The sequence below is a fragment of the Colobus angolensis genome, unplaced genomic scaffold, assembly GCF_000951035.1.
Source record: "Colobus angolensis palliatus isolate OR3802 unplaced genomic scaffold, Cang.pa_1.0 Scaffold337, whole genome shotgun sequence".
Classification (NCBI taxonomy): Eukaryota; Metazoa; Chordata; class Mammalia; order Primates; family Cercopithecidae; genus Colobus; species Colobus angolensis.
The window spans coordinates 464781-483164 of record NW_012116677.1 but is presented as its reverse complement, the minus strand read 5'-3'; the positions used below and the strand labels follow the sequence as shown (position 1 = coordinate 483164).

General features: G+C 38.1%; 2 protein-coding genes across 5 annotated transcripts in view; one reads left to right on the top strand and one right to left on the bottom strand.

The window, feature by feature from the left end:
* The window catches only part of NDUFAF2 (NADH dehydrogenase (ubiquinone) complex I, assembly factor 2), a 209036-nt gene extending 196454 nt beyond the window's left edge, over positions 1 to 12582 (bottom strand). Inside the window, exon 1 of the mRNA XM_011952204.1 lies at positions 12335 to 12582. Coding sequence (XP_011807594.1) covers positions 12335 to 12461 — 127 coding nt within the window. The 5' untranslated portion in view covers positions 12462 to 12582. The remainder of the gene's footprint in view (positions 1 to 12334) is intronic.
* A 56-nt stretch (positions 12583 to 12638) lies between these two features.
* Positions 12639 to 18384, top strand: part of ERCC8 (excision repair cross-complementation group 8) — an 82358-nt gene continuing 76612 nt past the window's right edge. For 3 of the 4 annotated variants that reach the window (XM_011952203.1, XM_011952199.1, XM_011952201.1), the window contains exon 1: positions 12639 to 12785. Coding sequence is in view for 2 of the 4 variants with exons in the window: in XM_011952199.1 (XP_011807589.1) it covers positions 12709 to 12785 (77 nt within the window). In the remaining 2 variants the exon portion in view is untranslated. Of the gene's footprint in view, positions 12786 to 15048; positions 15055 to 18384 lie in introns of all 4 variants that reach the window. The other variant, XM_011952200.1, reaches the window with a different exon arrangement.

The following is an 18384-nucleotide window of genomic DNA, read 5'->3' as shown; positions in this document are numbered from 1 at the left end:
GATTCTCAAGTTAAACCAAAAGGTAAAATCCAACTAATATTCTTAAAAAGGAAGCACAAAAGGTATAAAACACCCTTCAGTTATAAGCAAAATTCTATTTCTGATTAGCAAACCTCAATTTTAAATTATCAACTTTAAAGTTTAGTTAATACCTCTTTTGATCTGGTTTCTCAAAAGTGTTTAAGAACTTCATATTCAAAAGCCAGCATTTTCTTTTTAACTAAAAAACATAAAATATAAAATTCAGGAGATGATATTTTAATGTTTGACACACTGATAATCCAAATATATGTGTGTCTAAATATACCCACATAGAAATCTATGAAGTATAGAAAATAAAGTTTGGCAGTAAATGTTTTCATAAAAACCTCAGCATAAATTTTTCTTGGCTCACAACTTTTATAAATGTATAAGTAACACTTAAAAAATTGAGATAACTTATGCAAATCAATGTGATGTACCACGTTAACAAAATGAAGCACAAAAACTGTATGACCATCCCAATAGATGCAGGAAAAGCATTCAACAAAATTCAATCCTTTTCATGATAAAAATTAGTGTCAGGTATAGAAGGGATGCACCTCAACATAATGAAGGCCATATATGACAAATCCACAGTTAACGTTATATTCAAGAGTGAAAAACTGAAAGCTTTTCCTCTAAGGTTAGGAATGAGACAAGGATGCCTACTCTCACCACTCCTATTCAAAAACAGAAGTCCTAGCAAGAGCAAGTAGGCAAGAAAAACAAATAAATGGCATCCAAATTAGAGAGGACGAAGCCACAGATGACGACCTTACATATAGAAAGCCCCAAAGATTCCACATGCAAAAATAGCTGTTCGTACTAACGAATGAATTCTGCAAAGTTGCAGGATACAAAGTCAATATATAGGCCAGGCATGGTGGCTCATGCCTATAATCCCAACACTTCGGGAGGCCGAGGCAGGTGGATCACTTGAGCCCAAGAGTTCAAAACCAGCCTGGGCAACATGGTGAAACCGCATCTCTATAAAAAATACAAAAATTAGCTGGGCATGGTGGCATATATCTGTAGTCCCAGTACTTAGGAGGATCACTTAGGCAAGGGGGACAGAGGTTGCAGTGAGCTGAGATCGCATCAGTGTCCTCTAGCCTGGGTGACAGAGACTCTGTCTCAAAAAAAACAAAGTCAACATACAAAAATCTATTGCATGTCTGGGTACTATCAACAAATTATCTGAAAAGGAAATTAAGAAAACAACCTACTTACAATAACATCAATAAAGTAAAATAGGAATACACTAAGGAAGTGAAAGACCTATACACTGAAAACTATAAAACACTGATGAAAGAAATGCTTTAAAGCAGACATGAATAAATGCAATGACATCTGATACATTCATGGACTGGAAGAATTAATATCGTTAAAGTGTTCATACTACCCAAAGCAATCTACAGATTCAACACAATCTCTACCAAAACTCCAATTATTTTTTTTCCAGAAATAGAAACAACAATCCTAAAATTCATATGAAATTACAAAAAGACACTGAGTAGCCAAAATAATTTTAAGCAGGAACAGTAAATCTAGAGGCATCACACTGTCTGATTTCAAAATACATTTAAAAGCTACAGTAATCAAAACAGTATGGTACTAGTATAAAACCAGACATGTAAACTATTGGAACAGAAGACAGAACCTAGTAATAAAGCCACACATGAGGGGAAGTGAGTTTTGACAATTATGCCAAGAACACACAGCAGAGAAAAGATAATCTCTTCAAATAAATGATAATGGGAAAACTAGGTATCCACATGCAGAAGAACGAAATTGGACCCTTATCTCACACTGCATATAAAAATCAACTCAATATGAATTAAAGACTTCAATGTAAGTCCTTAAACTACACAACTCTTAGAAGAAAAAAGGATAAAAGCTTCTCGACATTGGCTTTGGCAATGATTTCTTGGATATGACACCAAAGCACAAAAGCACAAAAAGCATAAAATAACAAAAGCAAAAATAAGTCCGATTACATCAAACCAAAATACTTGAGCAAAGCAAAGGATACAAAGGCAACCTATGGAATAGGACAAATATTTGCAAACCATATCTCATACAGGATTAAAAACCAAAATATATAAGTGACTTCTATGACTTAATAGTAAAAAAAAAAAAAACCAAACACATTGATTTTAAAATGGGCAAAAGAACTAACAGGCATTTCTCCAAAGAAAACATACAAATAGCCAACAGGTATATGAAAAGGTTCTCAATATCACTAGCCATCAGGGAAATCAAGTTAAAATCACAATAAGCTATCATCTTATACTTGTTAGGATGGCTACTATTTAAAAAAAAAAAAAAAAAGACAGCAGAGCACAGTGGCTCACGCCTATAATCCTAGCACTTTGGGAGGCTGAGGCGGGCAGATCACTTGAGATAATGAGTTCCTTGATATTTAACAGGAAGAATTTCTAAGAGACAAAATTAACAGATGAGAGGAAAAAGTTGTATTTTCAGATACCTAAAATTTTCTAAAATCTAGTACATAGTATATATGTTAGCTAGTCTCAGATTTCAAAGAACAGTTACGCTCAAGTTATCTCAGGTAACCAGGGAATACTATAAAGATACAGGAAGAAAGATGACAAATTCAACAGCTGCAAAATAGAACTGGAACATGATTTAGGACACAGCAATACCTACTGTGGTCTAATAGGAACCTTTTGACATGCTTGCCTCTCTAACTTCTTAGAAATGGACATCTATTGATCCCTAATTATTCTTACATTTTCTTCTCTCTATGTATTATATCTATGAGTTAAAATTTCAACAGAAAAAAATTTGACCATGTTTGGTCTGTTACCAACCAATACAGAATGCCTATTTGGGGCAGAATTCTCACACCCAGTCACATCATAGGTCTTTGGCTATCTTACAGCTAATCACTTGGGACCAGAGAGACATGGACATGGGTATCATGGTGACCTGTAAAGCTGGAACTAGTCCAAGTTACCAGCTACCTTCTCTAAAATACACAGCCAATCCTCAAAAAGCACCACAGACAATCTTCCAGTAAAAAAATTTCAACTTATATCACTAGAAATAATGATCTAGAACATTTACATCTGTGTCTACGTATTCCTCATTTTCCCGGAAAGGATAAATTCCTTTGTTGGTTGTCAATATGGCACATACAAAGTATGTGTGAGTATCTGAAATAATTTTATACCTACTAAATTTGAAAAAAACTTTTACTATTAAAGCTAAGACACTTTTATTCAATGTAATCATACATTTTAAAATATATAATCATAAATACAGTAAACCATAGCATTAGGTTACATTAAAAACATTTACCAAAGCCCACATTATGCATATACTGTTCCTCAATTCACAGGCTACTCCTTTTAAGCTCACATAGAATTTACTGCTTGCTTTTCTCTAGACATTTACTCACTATGTCTGCAGTAGAAACTATACCCAACAAATACATCAACCAAATGAGGACAGAATAAAAATCTTTTCAGACATTCAAAGACTCAAAAACTTCATCCACCTTGAACCTCTTCTCAGGAGGCTACTGAAGCATATATGCTACAAAATTGTGGTGAAAGGCCCAGAATCCAGGAAATAGGATATCCAGTAGAGGGAAGATGAAAGGGAATTATGGTCTCTGTGTAATGAATTCTTTCAGGTACTGTATGTCTGAAAAATCTTCATTTGCCTTTGTTTTAACAAGATACTTTTGTTCTGTACAAAATTATAGGTTGGCAGATTTTCTCTTTCGGTACTTTAAAGATATTGTTCCACTGTTTTCCAGCTTATATTATTTCTTTTAAAAAACCTGATCTCATTTTCATCTTTCTTCCTCTGTAAGCAATGTGTCATTTTCACTAGCTCTATAAAGATTTTCTCTTTATCAATGGCTTTCAGCAATTTGATTATAATATGCCTTGGTGTGGTTTTCTATACTTTTTTTTTTTTTTGGAATCTGTGGATGATTTGGGGTCTGTGGGTTTATAGTTTTCATCAAATTTGGAATATTTTTGGCCATTATTTCTTCAAATATTTTTGGTCTCCAAAATGACCTTTACCCTTCATGGTATCCAATTACATATATTAGGCCACTAGAGGGTATCCCACAGCTTGCTAATTGCTCTTTTTTTTCTGGTCTTTTTTCTCTCTGTGTTTTATTTTGGGCAATTTGTATTATTATCTTTCAATTATAAATGTGTAAGGACCTAACAATAGGTATTGAAAATACATGAAGTAAAAACTGATAGAACTGGAAAGAGTAAAAGATAAATGTGCACTTATATTCAGAGACGGTAACATACTTTTTTCAATAATTGATACAATAAGTATAAAGAAAAATCAGTATGAATATAGACAGCTTGAACAACTCTATCAAGCAGCTTGGGCTAACTGACATTTACAGAACATTCAACCCAAAATAGCAAAATAGATAATATATTTTTCTCAAGCATAAATAGAACATTTACCAAATCACATCATACTCTAGGCCATATAACAATTTACAGTAAATTTAAAATAACTGAAATCATATAAAATATGTCCTCTGAATATAATGGAATTAAACTAGAGGTCAATGAAAATCTCCATCTAGAAAATCTCCAAATATTTGTAAATTAAAGAACATACTTCTAAATAAATACATGGGTCATACAGGAAAAAATAAATAAGAAAATATATTAGTTGCATGAAAATTTTAAGATAAAAATTTGTGAAATGTGGCCAAAACAGTGCCTACAAGAAATTTTAACATTAAAAATGTATATTAAAAAATAAACAGCTCAAATTATGATCTCAGTGGCCACTTTAAGAAACTATAAGAACATATAAAACCAACTGAAAGCAGAAGAAAATGATGATGATATAAGAGAAAGCACTAAGTCTGAAACCAATGGAAAAAAACTTACAGAGAAAAATCAGTGAAACTCAAAGTTAATTCTCTAAAATGATCAATAAAATTAACAAACCACTCATCAGATAGGCCAAGAAAACAAGAATAGCCACAAATTATCAATTCAGGAAAGAAAGAGAGGATATCACTACAAATCGTACAAACATTAAAAAGATAATGAAGATATATTACAACTTTATGACCGTAAATTCAACGTATTAGATAAAAAGGGCAAACTACTCAAAAGATAAAAACTACCAAAACTCACCTAAGACAAAATAGCCTGAGTAGTCTTATACCTGTTAAAGATATTAAATTTGCAGGTTAAAAATGTATTTATTTGAATTTTTAATTCCAGCCTTTCAACAAGGAAAACTCCGAGACCAGATGGCTTCACAGGCAATTTATATTTAACATGTAAGAAATAAACAATACAAATTCTTCACAAACTCTTCCAGAAAATCCAAAAGAAGGAAACAAAATTCAACTTACTTTATAAGGCCAGCATTAACCTAAAAACAAACTTAGAAAACACATTAAGAGGAAGAAATTAAGATCCTGAAGAAAAACAAAATTCTTCAATAAAATGTGAGCACGTCAATCCAACAATAGATAAAAAGGATAATGTATCATGACCAAGTGGAGCTTACATGACAAATGCAATATTCAAGACATTCAACAATCAATCAATGCCAAATGAGTTTAAAACTTAACGTCCACTCAAAAATTAACTGCACAGGAATATTTATAGCAGCTTTATTCATAATCACCAAAACTTGGAAGCAACCAAGATGTCCTTCAATATGCAAATGGATAAACAGTGGTTCTAACCATACAACAGAATATTATTTAGCAATAAAAAGAAAGGAGATGGTTGGGCACGGTGGTTCACGCCTATAATCCCAGCACTTTGGGAGGCTGAGGCAAGCAGATCACCTGAGGTCAGGAGTTCAAAACCATCCTGGCCAACATGGCGAAATCCCGTCTCTACTAAAATTGTAAAAATTAGCTGGGCATGATGGTGGGCACCTGTAATCCTAGCTACTCAAGAGGCTGAGGCAGGAGAATCACTTGAACCTGAGAGGCAGAGGTTGCAGTGAGCCAATATCGCACCACTGCACTCCAGCCTGGGCGACAGAGTGTGAGACTCTGTCTCAAAAATAAATAAATAAATAAATAAATAAATAAATAAATAAATAGAAAGGAGCTATTATGCCACAAAAAAAAAAACACGCAGGAAAGTTAAGTGCATATTACTAAGTGAAAAAAGCCAATCTGAAAAGACCACATACTGTATGATAGCAACTATATAATATTCTGGAAAAGGCAAAACTAGAGACAGTAAAAAGATCAGTGGTCGCTTAGGGGTTTGCTAGCAGGAAGGGAGGAAGTGAGGGTACACTAATGCAAGATATTAACAATGGGAGAAACTGCATTGGGGGAGGAGTATCTGAGTAGTTTCCACTCAATTTTTCTGTAAACCTAAAATTGCTCTAAAAAATAAAGTCTGTTAATTTTTAAGAGTCCATCAGTATAATTCACCACATGATCATTCCAACAGAACCAAAAAAAAAAAAACAACAGCAAGCAAGCATATGACAAAATTCAACATCAATTCATAAAAGAAAGTGCTCAGCAAACAAGGTACTGGGAGCTTTGTTAATTTAATAAAAGGTATCTTAAAAATTATAGCTAACACCATACTTAACAATGAAAGACTAGTGGCCGGCACGGTGGCTCATGCCTGTAATCCCAGCACTTTGGGAGGCCAAGGTGTGCAGATCATCTGAGGTCAGGAGTTCGAGACCAGCCGGTCCAACATGGTGAACCCCCATTTCTACTAAAAATAAAAAATTAGCCAGGCATAGCAGCACATGCCTGTAATCCCAGCTACTCGGGAGGCTGAGGTAGGGGAATCGCTGGAACCCAGGAGGCGGAGGTTGCAGTGAGCCGAGATCACGCCATTGCACTCCAGCCTGGACAACATAGTGAGATTCCATCTTGGGGAAAAAAAAAATGAAAGACTAAATGTTTTTCTTCTAAGATATGGAACAAGAAAAAAATATCCATGCTCACCACTCTTATTCAACATTATACTGGAGGCTCACCCAGGGCAGCCAGGCAAGAGAAGGAAAGAGAATGCAAATAAGTTAGAAAGGAAAACACAAAACTGTCTCTATCCACAGTTGATATAATTAACTACAGAGAATGTCCAAGGATCTGCAAAAAGCTTCATTCAAAAACTAGTAGGTGAGTAAAATAGGTTGCAAGATACATGCTCAACATGGAAAAATCTATTGTACTTCAATATATTAGTAATAAAGAATTAGAAATTAAGTTTTTAAAGCATCATTTATAATAACAATACTTTATAATAAATGTAACAAAGCATAGCACGACCTCTATGTTGAAAACTACAAATCAGTGATAAATTTTTTTAAATGATCAAGTAAAAGATCTCTATGAATTAAGTCAAACTGACTTTGACATTAAATCCCATTCTCTTACGTGCTACATTATCCAATTTGTCTCTTTTGAGTAGCAAAAACACTTTGTGAGGCTAGGTAGGTACTGTTATTTCTATTTTACAGAGTAAGCTGGAGCTGCTATGGTCTAGCACTCACACTCTTAGGTATGTATGTACTCATGGAAAATGAAAACTTATGTTCACACAAAACCTATACGTGAATGTTTCTTGCAGCTGTATTCATAATCACCAAAAACTGCAAGTAACTAAGCCCAAATGCCCTTCAATGAGTACAATGAACAAACTGTGGTATATCCATTAACATGGAATACTAATCAGCAGTAAAAAGGAGCAAATTACTGATACACGTAATGAATCTCAAAGGCATTATACTAAATAGAAGCAGCCAGGTTCAAAAGATTACGTATGGTGTAAGTATACATGTGGGACAGTCTCAAATGGAAAAATGTATAATGGCAGAGAACAAATCAGTCGTTGCTGAGGTTAGGGATGAGGAGGGATTGTGACTACAAAAAGTTAGCATGAGGGAGTTATTCAGGGTGACAGAACTGCTCTGTATCCTGATTTTGGTGGTGGTTACATGAATCACGTGTTCAAATTTATAGAACTGTACACCAATTTTAAAAGTTAATTTTACTCTATTTTAATTTAAAAATAGAATCTAAAAAAAACAACTAATAGCAAACAGAAAACTAAAGAAAAAAAATGAGATACCACAACCACCTACTAGAACTAAAATTAAAAAGACTGACCATACCAAGTGTTGGTAAGGATGTAGGACAACTGGAAATCTCACACACTCCTGGTGGGAAGGTAAAACGGTACCACCACTTAGATAGTTTCTTAAGAAGTTAAACATACACCTAACAAGTTGACTCAGCCATTCCATTTCTAAATATTACATCAAAAGAAATAAAAGCATATGTCCATACAAAGACTTACACATGAATGTTCATAATTTATTTCTAATAACCCATAACTAGAAACAACCCAAATATCTATGAACAGGTGAATGGATAAACAAATTATGGTATATACACACAATGGAATATTATTCAGCAATAAAAAGAAATAAACTACTGATAAACACAAAAACATGGATGAATCTCAAAATAATTATGCTGAGTGAAGAAACTAAAAAAAAAAAAAAGAAAAAAGAAAAGCAGAATATGTGCTATAGGCTTCCATTTAAATAAAATTCTAGCCAGGCGTGGTGTCTCACACCTGCAATCCCAGCACTTTGGGAGACCGAGGCAGGCGGATCACAAAGTCAGGAGTTCAAGAGCAGCTTGACCAGCATGGTGAAACCCCGTCTCTACTAAAGATACAAAAAGTTAGCTGGGCAGGGTGGTGCGCATCTGTAATCTCAGCTACTCGGGAGGCTGAGGCAGGAAAATCACTTGAACCTGGGAGGCAGAGGTTGCAGTAAGCCAAGATCGCGCCACTGCACTCCAGCCTGGGTGACAGGGTGAGACTCCATCTCAAAATAAATAAATAAAAACAAATAAATAAAAATTCTAAAAAATACAAACTAATGCATAGTGTCAGAAATCAGATTAGTTCCTGTCTATGGAAGCAGAAGCATAAGGCAGGACTAGAAAAGGGCACAACAAATTGTGGATAGTGGATATGATAATCATTTTATTTTTTTATTTTGTTATTTTTTTGAGACGGAGTCTCGCTCTGTCGCCCAGACTGAAGTGCAGTGGCGCCATCTTGGCTCACTGCAAGCTCCACCTCCCGAGTAGCTGGGACTACATGCTCCGGCCAACTCACCCAGCTAATTTTTTTGTATTTTCAGTAGAGACAGGGTTTCACCGTGTTAGCCAGGATGGTCTGGATCTCCTGACCTTGTGATCCGCCTGCCTCGGCCTCCCTAAGTGCTGGGATTACAGGCGTGAGCCACTGCGCCCGGCCAATTTTCTTGACTGTGTTGACGGTTTCACAGATACTACATATGTCAACTTACCAAATCATACATTTGAAGCATTGGCCATTTTTTTGTCAATTCTACTTCAATAAAACTCTCAAAATGCAATTGCAGTTATGTAAGAAAATATACAAATAAGTGAGAATATGTAAACATAAAATATTCATGTTATTTTAGAATAGCCATGACTTAATTTGAAACTTCAATGACATTGTATCTCTATAGAAATGAATGATACAAAAACTGGTATAAATGTATTTTTTTGTTGTTTTTGGGGTTTTTGTTTTTTTCTTTTTTTTGAGATGGAGTCTCACTCTGTCACCCAGGCTGGATGGAGTGCAGTGGTGTGAAATCGGCTCACTGCAACCTCCGCCTCCCAGGTTCAAGTGATTCTCCTGCCTCAGCCTCCCGAGTAGTGGGGATTATACCCGTATGCCACCATGCCTGCCTAATTTTTGTATTTTTAGTAGAGATGGGGTTTCACCATGTTGGCCAGGCTGGTCTGGAACTCCTGACCTCAGGTGATCCACCCACCTTGGCCTCCCAGAGTGCTGGGATTACAGGCATAAGCCACCGCACCCAGCCGTAAATGTATTTTTTAATGGGCAAAAGGTTTGAATGATACTTCACCAAAGATCTGTAGATAGTAAATAATTATGCACATGAAAAGACTGTCAACATACTCAGGCATTAGGAAAATGAAACTTAAAATCACAATGAGATACCAGTATACACCTATCAAAATGGCTAAAATAAAAATAAAAACACACCCAAAAATCGGATAATACTAAGTACTGGTGAGGGTGTGGAAACAACTAGAATTTTAATGCATTGCTGACAGGAATACAAAATGGTACAACCACTTTGAAAAACAGTTTGGTAGTTTCTCATAAAGTTAATCATACACTGATCACACAACTCAGTAATCCCACTACGAGGTATTTACCCAAGAGATATGAAAACTTACGTTCACACAAAATCCTGTATGGGAATGTTTGTAGAGGCTTTTGTTACAATCACAGAAACTGGAAACATCCTAATGTCCTTCAGCTTGTGAACAGATAAACTGGCAAACCTATACAATGGAATACTACTGAGCAATAAAAAGGAACAACTACTGAAACATGGATGAATCTCAACTACATTATGCTATGTGAAGCAAGCCAGGCTCAAAAGTCTAAATCCGGTATAATTCCATTTATATGATATTCCAGAAAAGGCAAAACTATAGGCCCATAAAACACATCAGTGGTTGCCAAAGGGTGTGGGAATGAACTACTAAGGAGTTAGAGGAAATTCTAATGGTAATGGAATTATTCTACTTGAATCCAGTGATGTTACTCTGTACTTGTTTGTCAAAAACCATAAAACTGTACACCATAATGGGTGAATGTTACTGTATGTAAATTACTATTATTATTATTTTTTTTTTTTTGAGATGGAGTCTGGCTCTGTCATCCAGGCTGGAGTGCGGTGGCCGGATCTCAGCTCACTGCAAGCTCCGCCTCCCGGGTTTACGCCATTCTCCTGCCTCCGCCTCCCAAGTAGCTGGGACTACACGCGCCCGCCTCGTCGCCCGGCTAGTTTTTTGTATTCTTTAGTAGAGACGGGGTTTCACCGTATTAGCCAGGGTGGTCTCGATCTCCTGACCTTGTGATCCGCCCGTCTCGGCCTCCCAAAGTGCTAGGATTACAGGCTTGAGCCACCGCGCCCGGCCTGTATGTAAATTATATTTCAATTTTTAAAAAACTCAACGTGACAGTTTGCATATTTTTTTAATTTTACTGACAACTTATGGAAAAGAAACATCTCTCTGCTTGCAATCTGTCAAGAAATACTTAACACCATGCTAGGTTCTTTGTAGGCTTTTTTTTTTTTTTTTGTGAGACATATTCCCTGCCTGACAGAGGAGCTCATTGGGGAAACAAGACTAAATATAAAACAAGACTAAATACAGAAAAAGGCTAGGCAAAAAAATAATAATAATAAATTAAGTGATAAATCACAGAATACATTTTATATATGTGGGAAATGAATGGCACATAATTTTGGAAAGGTCTTGGTGCTTTTCAACATTACTGATCTTATATTATCTCTAATTTTCAAGTGAGGATGATGAGACTTGGAGAGGACAAGTACTTTTTCCGTGATTCCCGAGCTATCAGGTGTCAAAGCTGAGATTCTAACCTATGCCTCTTCGCCCAAAGCCTGACATCTTCTGCATGCGGCGATGGAACAACACAGAAGAGGTTACGACGGCGGCTACACAGTGTGATTTCAATGGACAGCAACGCCTTCTTACTCCCCAAACAACCCGCTCAACTACTTGGCACGAATCCTACACAGAAACACCATGATAAGTGCCACGTTTCTTAAATTGAGCTCAACGGGGTCTTGGAATGTAAACTCCAGAGAAAGGAATCAGCGAGCCTTGTGGGGATACGGACCCACTTCTGACAAGTCTTGGCAGTGAGGAAGGGGCATGGGGCCAGCGCCGGAGCCAGGGTGCCACCGAAAAGGGTAAACACCAAGAAAGAGGACACCCGAGGCGCTGAAGATACTTCTCTTCAATTACACCACTCAGCTCTGGGTCACAAGGCGGGGCACAGCGTACGAAAAACCTCTTCCCTGGCCCTTCCTAGCCCCTTTGGTGAAAGATTTGCGTGGACTTTTCCCCGCCTCCGTCGCCGTCCAGGGCTAAAACTGAGCCTCCTCTACCGGCGTGGCTAGGAGGAAAGTGGTGTGTGCCTTAACAGCGCGAGCAGCCCGGGGCACGCCGGGGGAAAGCGCTGGGTCGTAGGGACCGCGGACGCACAAGTCCGGGCCAAGGCGCCCAGAGCCGGGCCGGGTAGGGCTCCGATGGCAGAGTGAAGGGGTCGACAGGGGTCACCGAACTCCGGAAATTCCCTCCGGTGACACCCTAAGTGTCTCATGATGCGTTAGTTGACTAGGGGCTCTCACTTTTCCCTCCTTTACACAATCGCTGCCCTCGCCCCCTCCTCACCTCTCCAGTTCTTGTACGGCGGGATGTAGTAGTATTTGTTCCCGAACTGGTCCGTGCCCACGTGCTCCTTCACTTCCCTTGATAGCGATCTCGACAAGGCGCGGAACAAATCCTGAGACCAACCCATGCTGTCCACCCAGTTTCCAGCGGTGCCAGCAGCAGGATCCGCAGTAAGAGCGATGCTCCAGCACCCAACCCAGCCCACTGAGGAGGAGAGGTCAGGCCGGCCTCCATCCTCGAGCCCTTCTAGTAACGGCGCTCACCATTGGCCGGATATATCACCGCCTGACCAATGGGAGACTCTGCTGTTCCAGTCCCCCCTCTGAGTTCTGTCATGGCGACGTCCAGTGCTCCAGCCCGGTTGAGGACACGCTATGCTGGGGTTTTTGTCCGCCCGACAAACGGGTTTGGAGGACCCTCTTCGCCTTCGGAGAGCAGAGTCAACACGGAGGTAAAGAAAACCTTACTTTTTGGCTAACAGGCCAGTTAGAATCTGGACCAATGACTGTAAACTTTGCCCCACACTTTCCCGTCTCATCGCTCTCCTGCCGCCAAGCTCTTACTTACCCTCTAATGCGGTGTGGCTTGCGAAAATAGGATCCCTTTTATTTACTGATAACAACTTGCAGGCGGGGGGCGGCGCGGGGCGGGGAGGGGGGGTTCGCCCGCGGGCTCAGATGAAGACACTATAAACCTAAATAAGGATACTTCGTTGTACTGTATTCCTTCTCTCTTAAGTTACTGGTAAGAATAACTGCCCGCCAAGTACTCGTTCATTCATTCAGCCTGCATATTTAGTGAGTTCCTACAGTGTGTCAGGCAGCCTATTAAAAAGGCAGAGGACACAGGCCAGGAATTGAACAAAGTTCAGAATGACTAGAGCGGAGAATTGGAGTAGGGACCATTGACAAGAGATGAAGTAGGCAGAAACTGGATGAGGAAGAGCCATGTGTACTTGGGTAGAGGTGTGAAGATGAGAATAAGGTAACAGCTGTTGCATTTTGTTTTCTGCTTGGAGAATGGGTTGCAACTGAGAACAACAGTGGTAGCCAAGTTAGGTAACTGTTGGTGATTACACTTGTCCGGGAGAGAGTTGATGGAAGCCTGGGCCACAGAGTTCCCAAGTAGAATAAAGATAGTGGAGAGATTTGAAAAACGTCTAAGAAATAGAATCAGCAGTCCATGGAAATTGATTGGATACGTGAATGACGAAAAGGGAAGAATGATTAATGATTCCCAGATCTATGTCTTGTATAAGAAGTTGAATGTTGGTAATATACTCTGAGAGAGGGGTTTTCCAAAGGGAAGAAGCAAGTTTTACTTTTAATTTTGCCCACATTAATTGAGGAACCTTTGAAGATATTTACTTGGACAGTGGAGAACACAGTTGCATATGAGTTCTGCGTTCCGGAGAAATTTAAGTATTAGTTTCCAACATTTTATTCGTTACGTTTTCAATGTTGTGAAATATCTCTGAGAGTTCCTTTAATGTGTTTTTTTTGCCAGTGTCACTTCCTCTAACACATCATCAGCCTTTCATCACAACCACTTTTCCTCATTTATGTCTGTAAGTTCACCTTCACTGATTTCCTCAGTCTGCATATCTAGAATGTCTCAAATAGCGGCAGTGTCATTGTTCCCACAATCAGCATGTTCCCACAGGCAGCTATTTTTTTCATTTGCTCCATTTTATGTTTAATGCAAGTTTCACTTCTAGTATTATCACTCTTTTAATGCATTTTCATTCTTTGGGCCAATTTCCTCTTTTAATCAGTAAAATTCCACGTGGGTTTATCTTAGGGGCACAGAAATATTAATAACAAACCTACGTGCTTTGCAGCCTGTGTGTGAACTGAATAACAGATGCACAGTGACCAATCACCCACAACTTTGAAAGAAGTAAAATTGCAAATTGATTACTAATTTTGATTCATTTATGTAATTACAGAAATGTTATTTATGTAGTTATTTGTGAACTGAAAAGCTAGTAGCAAACTTTTATGCTATTTCTCACAGTTAACAAACTGGTAACTGAAGTTCATATCAGACTGAGCCAAGTGAGGATTGCTTATATGTTAAAGACAAATAAAGTATAATTTTTTTTTTTTTTTTTGAGACAGAGTCTTGCGCTGTCACCCCGGCTGGAATGCAGTGGTGCAATTACAGCTCACTGCAGCCTCGACTTTCCATGCTCAAATGATCCTCTCATCTCATCCTTCTAAGTAGCTGGGACCACAGGCACGTGCCCACACACCTAGCTAATTTTTAAATTTTTTTGTAGAGATGGGGTCTCCCTGTGTTTCCCATTCTGGTCTTGAACGCCTGGGCTAAGTGATCGTCCTGCCTTTGCCTCCTAAAGTGCAGGGATTTTATGTGCGAGCTACCACGCAGCCTAAAATTTTTTTAAAAATATTTCCATCATTAAGTGATGTTTTTGCTTAATTGAACAACTGTATAGTTCCATTTTATTCATAGGAGATGTCTACTGTTCTTCCTTGTCATCACATAAGGGCAAAAGCATGAACACTGATATGCAGTGTTCACAATTTACACCCTCTAAAAAAAATTTTACAACTTTATTGAGGTATAATTGACATATAATATACTGCACATTAAATGAGAATATACAATTTGATGAATTTTGACATATATTTACTCTTGAAACCATTACCATAATCAAGAGAACATCCATAACCCTAAAAATTTTTTCACAGTCCTTTATAATCCTTCTCTCCCTTCTTTCTCTGCTTTACCCTCTTCCTTCTCTAGAAACCACTAATCTGCTTTAGGTCACTATAGTTTGCATATTTAGAATTTTATATAAATGGAATCTTTTTTGTCTGGCTTCTTTCACTCAGCATAATTACATTATTTTGAAATTTCTCCGTGTTATTGCTTGTATTAATTCCTTTTTATTGCTGTGGAGTATCCCACTGTGCAGATATACCATAGTTTATCTAGTCACTTGTCGATGGACATCTGAGTTGTTTCCAGTTCAGGACTAATACATTTACAGCTGCTCTGAAAATTCACGTATGAGTCATTGTATGAACATATGCTTTTATTTCTCTTAAGTTGATGCCTAACAGTGGAGCTACTAGATATATCCTTTACATTTTAAGAAACTGACAGTTTTCCAAAAGCATTTTCCAGTCCCACCACTATTAGGTGAGAAAGCTAGCTGCTCCATGTTTATGTTTCCCCTTTCCTGCTTTCATTTGACTATTTGAACATTATTTAGTATTCTATTTTATATACTATGATTTCAACTGTATCTTTTTGTATAATTTTTTTAGTGGTTGCTCTAGGAATTATAAAATACACACTTTGCATTGTCTATTTTGGGTCATTTCATTGTTTTACTGCTTCATTTGGCATGTAGAAACCTTATCAACCTTTCCCCTGCACCATATTTATTGTTGTCTTATGTTTTATATTTATATACATTATATACTCCATCAGACATAATTTTTTTCAACCATCAATCATATTTTAAGGAGAAGAATAGCCTATTATATTTAACCAGATAGTTATCATTTCTGTTGCTGTCTCTTTATTCCTGATGTCTGAAATTTCCTTCTTATATCTTTTTCTTCTCTCTGAAGAGCATAGTTTATCCATTTTTTTAAGAGTAGGTCTGCGGCAGGAGGTGGCCGCAGTTACAGCACGAGCCTGGTCACGTGGCCGCTGGTCACCGCCACCGCCCCCTCTAGCTCTGTTCTCTTTCAGGTTGGGCCGGGCCCTGCCGCTTCTGCCAGCGCCTGGCTGACTGAGGGAGACAGAGAAAGAGGAGGAAAGACGGGAGGATTCAAGGAAGAAGAGCTGGGGAGCCCTTCTGCGCCACAGTGATATCAGTATCAAGATAAAAGTGGGGAATGGGAGAAAAATTCTCAAAGCCTGAAAGAAAATCTGGAGATGGTGTTTTTCCAGCAGCTCGGTTGAGGGAGAACTTGGCTTGTCTCTGTTTCTTGATTCCTCTTCAATTTCTGTTTCTTAACCAAGACTTGTGTTTGAAGAACTGTATTGTACTGAGCCTAAGTCATTTTTAATCTATAACAGGAACATGCATTTTCACATGTCAACCGGATTTGTAGACCAATAAATTTATCCCCAAAGAGATGGGGGTCTCACTCTGTTATCCAGGCTGGAATATAGTGGCGCAATCTTAGCCCATTGTAGCCTCCATCTCAAGGACTCAAGGGATCCTCCCTCCTAGGCCTCCCAAGTAGCTGGGATTACAGAGACAGGGTCACACCATGTTACTCTGACTGGTCTTGAACTCCTGGCCTCAAGCAATCCTCCCACCTTGGCCTCCCACTGTGCTGGGATTACAGAAATAGAAAAGCATATCCTTAAATTCATGTGGAATCTGAAGGGAGCTCAAATAGTCAATACATACAGTCTTGAAACAGAAGAACAAAGCTTGAAGACTCACTTCTTCTGATTTTAAAACTTACTACAAAACTACAGTAATCAAAACAGTGTTGTACTAGCATAAGGAAGACATATAGACCAATGAAATAGAAGAGAGAGCCCAGAAATAAAACCTCATGTATATGGTCAAATGATTTTTTTCCTTTTTCTTTTCTTTTATTCTTTTTTCTTTTCTTTTTTTTTTTTTTTTTTTTGAGATGGAGCCTCACTCTGTCGCCAGGCTGGTGTGCAGTGGCACGATCTCAGCTCACTGCAGCCTCTACCTCCCGGGTTCAAGCGATTATTCTACCTCAGCCTCCCCAGTAGCTGGGATTACAGGCACCCACCATCATGCCCGGCTAATTTTTGTATTTGTGGTAAAGACGGGGTTTCACCATGTTGGCCAGGATGTTCTCAATCTCTTAACCTCGTGATCTGCCCACCTCGGCCTCCAAAAGTGCTGGGATTACAGGTGTGAGCTACTGCGCCCAGCCAGTCAAATGATTTTTAACAAGAGTGCCAGGACTATTCAATGGAGAAAGGATAGTCTTTTCAACAAATGCTGCTGGGAAAATGGAATATCCACATGTAAAAAATGAGGTTGAACCCTTAACTAACACCATATACAAAAATTAACTCAAAATGGATCAAAGACATAAATGTAAGACCCAAAACTATGAAAGTCCTAGAAGAAAATAAGGAAAAAATTTTATGACAGTGATTTATTCGGCAGTTATTTATTGGGTATGACATCAAAGGCACAAACAACAACAACAACATAGAGGACTATGTGAAAATTTTTAAACTTTGTTAATCAAAAGACACTGTCAATAGGGTGAAAAGACAACCACAGAATGGAGAAAGTATTTGCAAATTATATATCTGAAAAGGGTTATATAAAGCATATATGGAGAATTCCCACAACTCAACAACAAAACAAACAGCTTGATTTGAAAATGGGTGACTTGGAAAAACATTTCTCCAAAGAAAATATGCAAATGGCAACAGGTAGACCAAAAGATGCTCAGCATCACTGATCATTAGGAAAATCCAAATCAAAACTGTAATGAAATACCACCTTATACCCATTAGAATGGCTACTATCACATCAAACAATAATATGTTTTGGTGAGGACATGGAAAAAATTGGAACACTTGTGCACTGTTAGTGGGAAGGTAGAATGGTACATTCACAGTGGGAAGCAGTATGGTGGCTCCTTATAAATATTGAAAATAGAATTTCCATATGATGCAGTGATGCCACTTTTGGGTGTATCCCCAAAATTGTTGAAAACAGGGTCTTAAAGAGGTAATTTTTACACCCATGTTCATACCAGCATTATTCACAATAGCTGAAATATGGAAGTGTAAACTAAAAATAAAACTTCAAGCTTCTTAATTGTCTGAACGAACCCATCCTCTCAGCCCAGAGCATTCCACAGTTCAGGACATGATGGGGAGGGGGCAATCAGGCATTCCCCATTATACTTTCCCTTTGGAATTCAGGCACAACTGACCAGCATTAACATTAAAACAGAGATCTTACGACTTTTTGTAGCAATAAGACACCAAATTCCAGCCTGACTAAAGTAAAGCATCACATGACAGATAGCAGGCCCCGGAAGAAATTGAAGTAT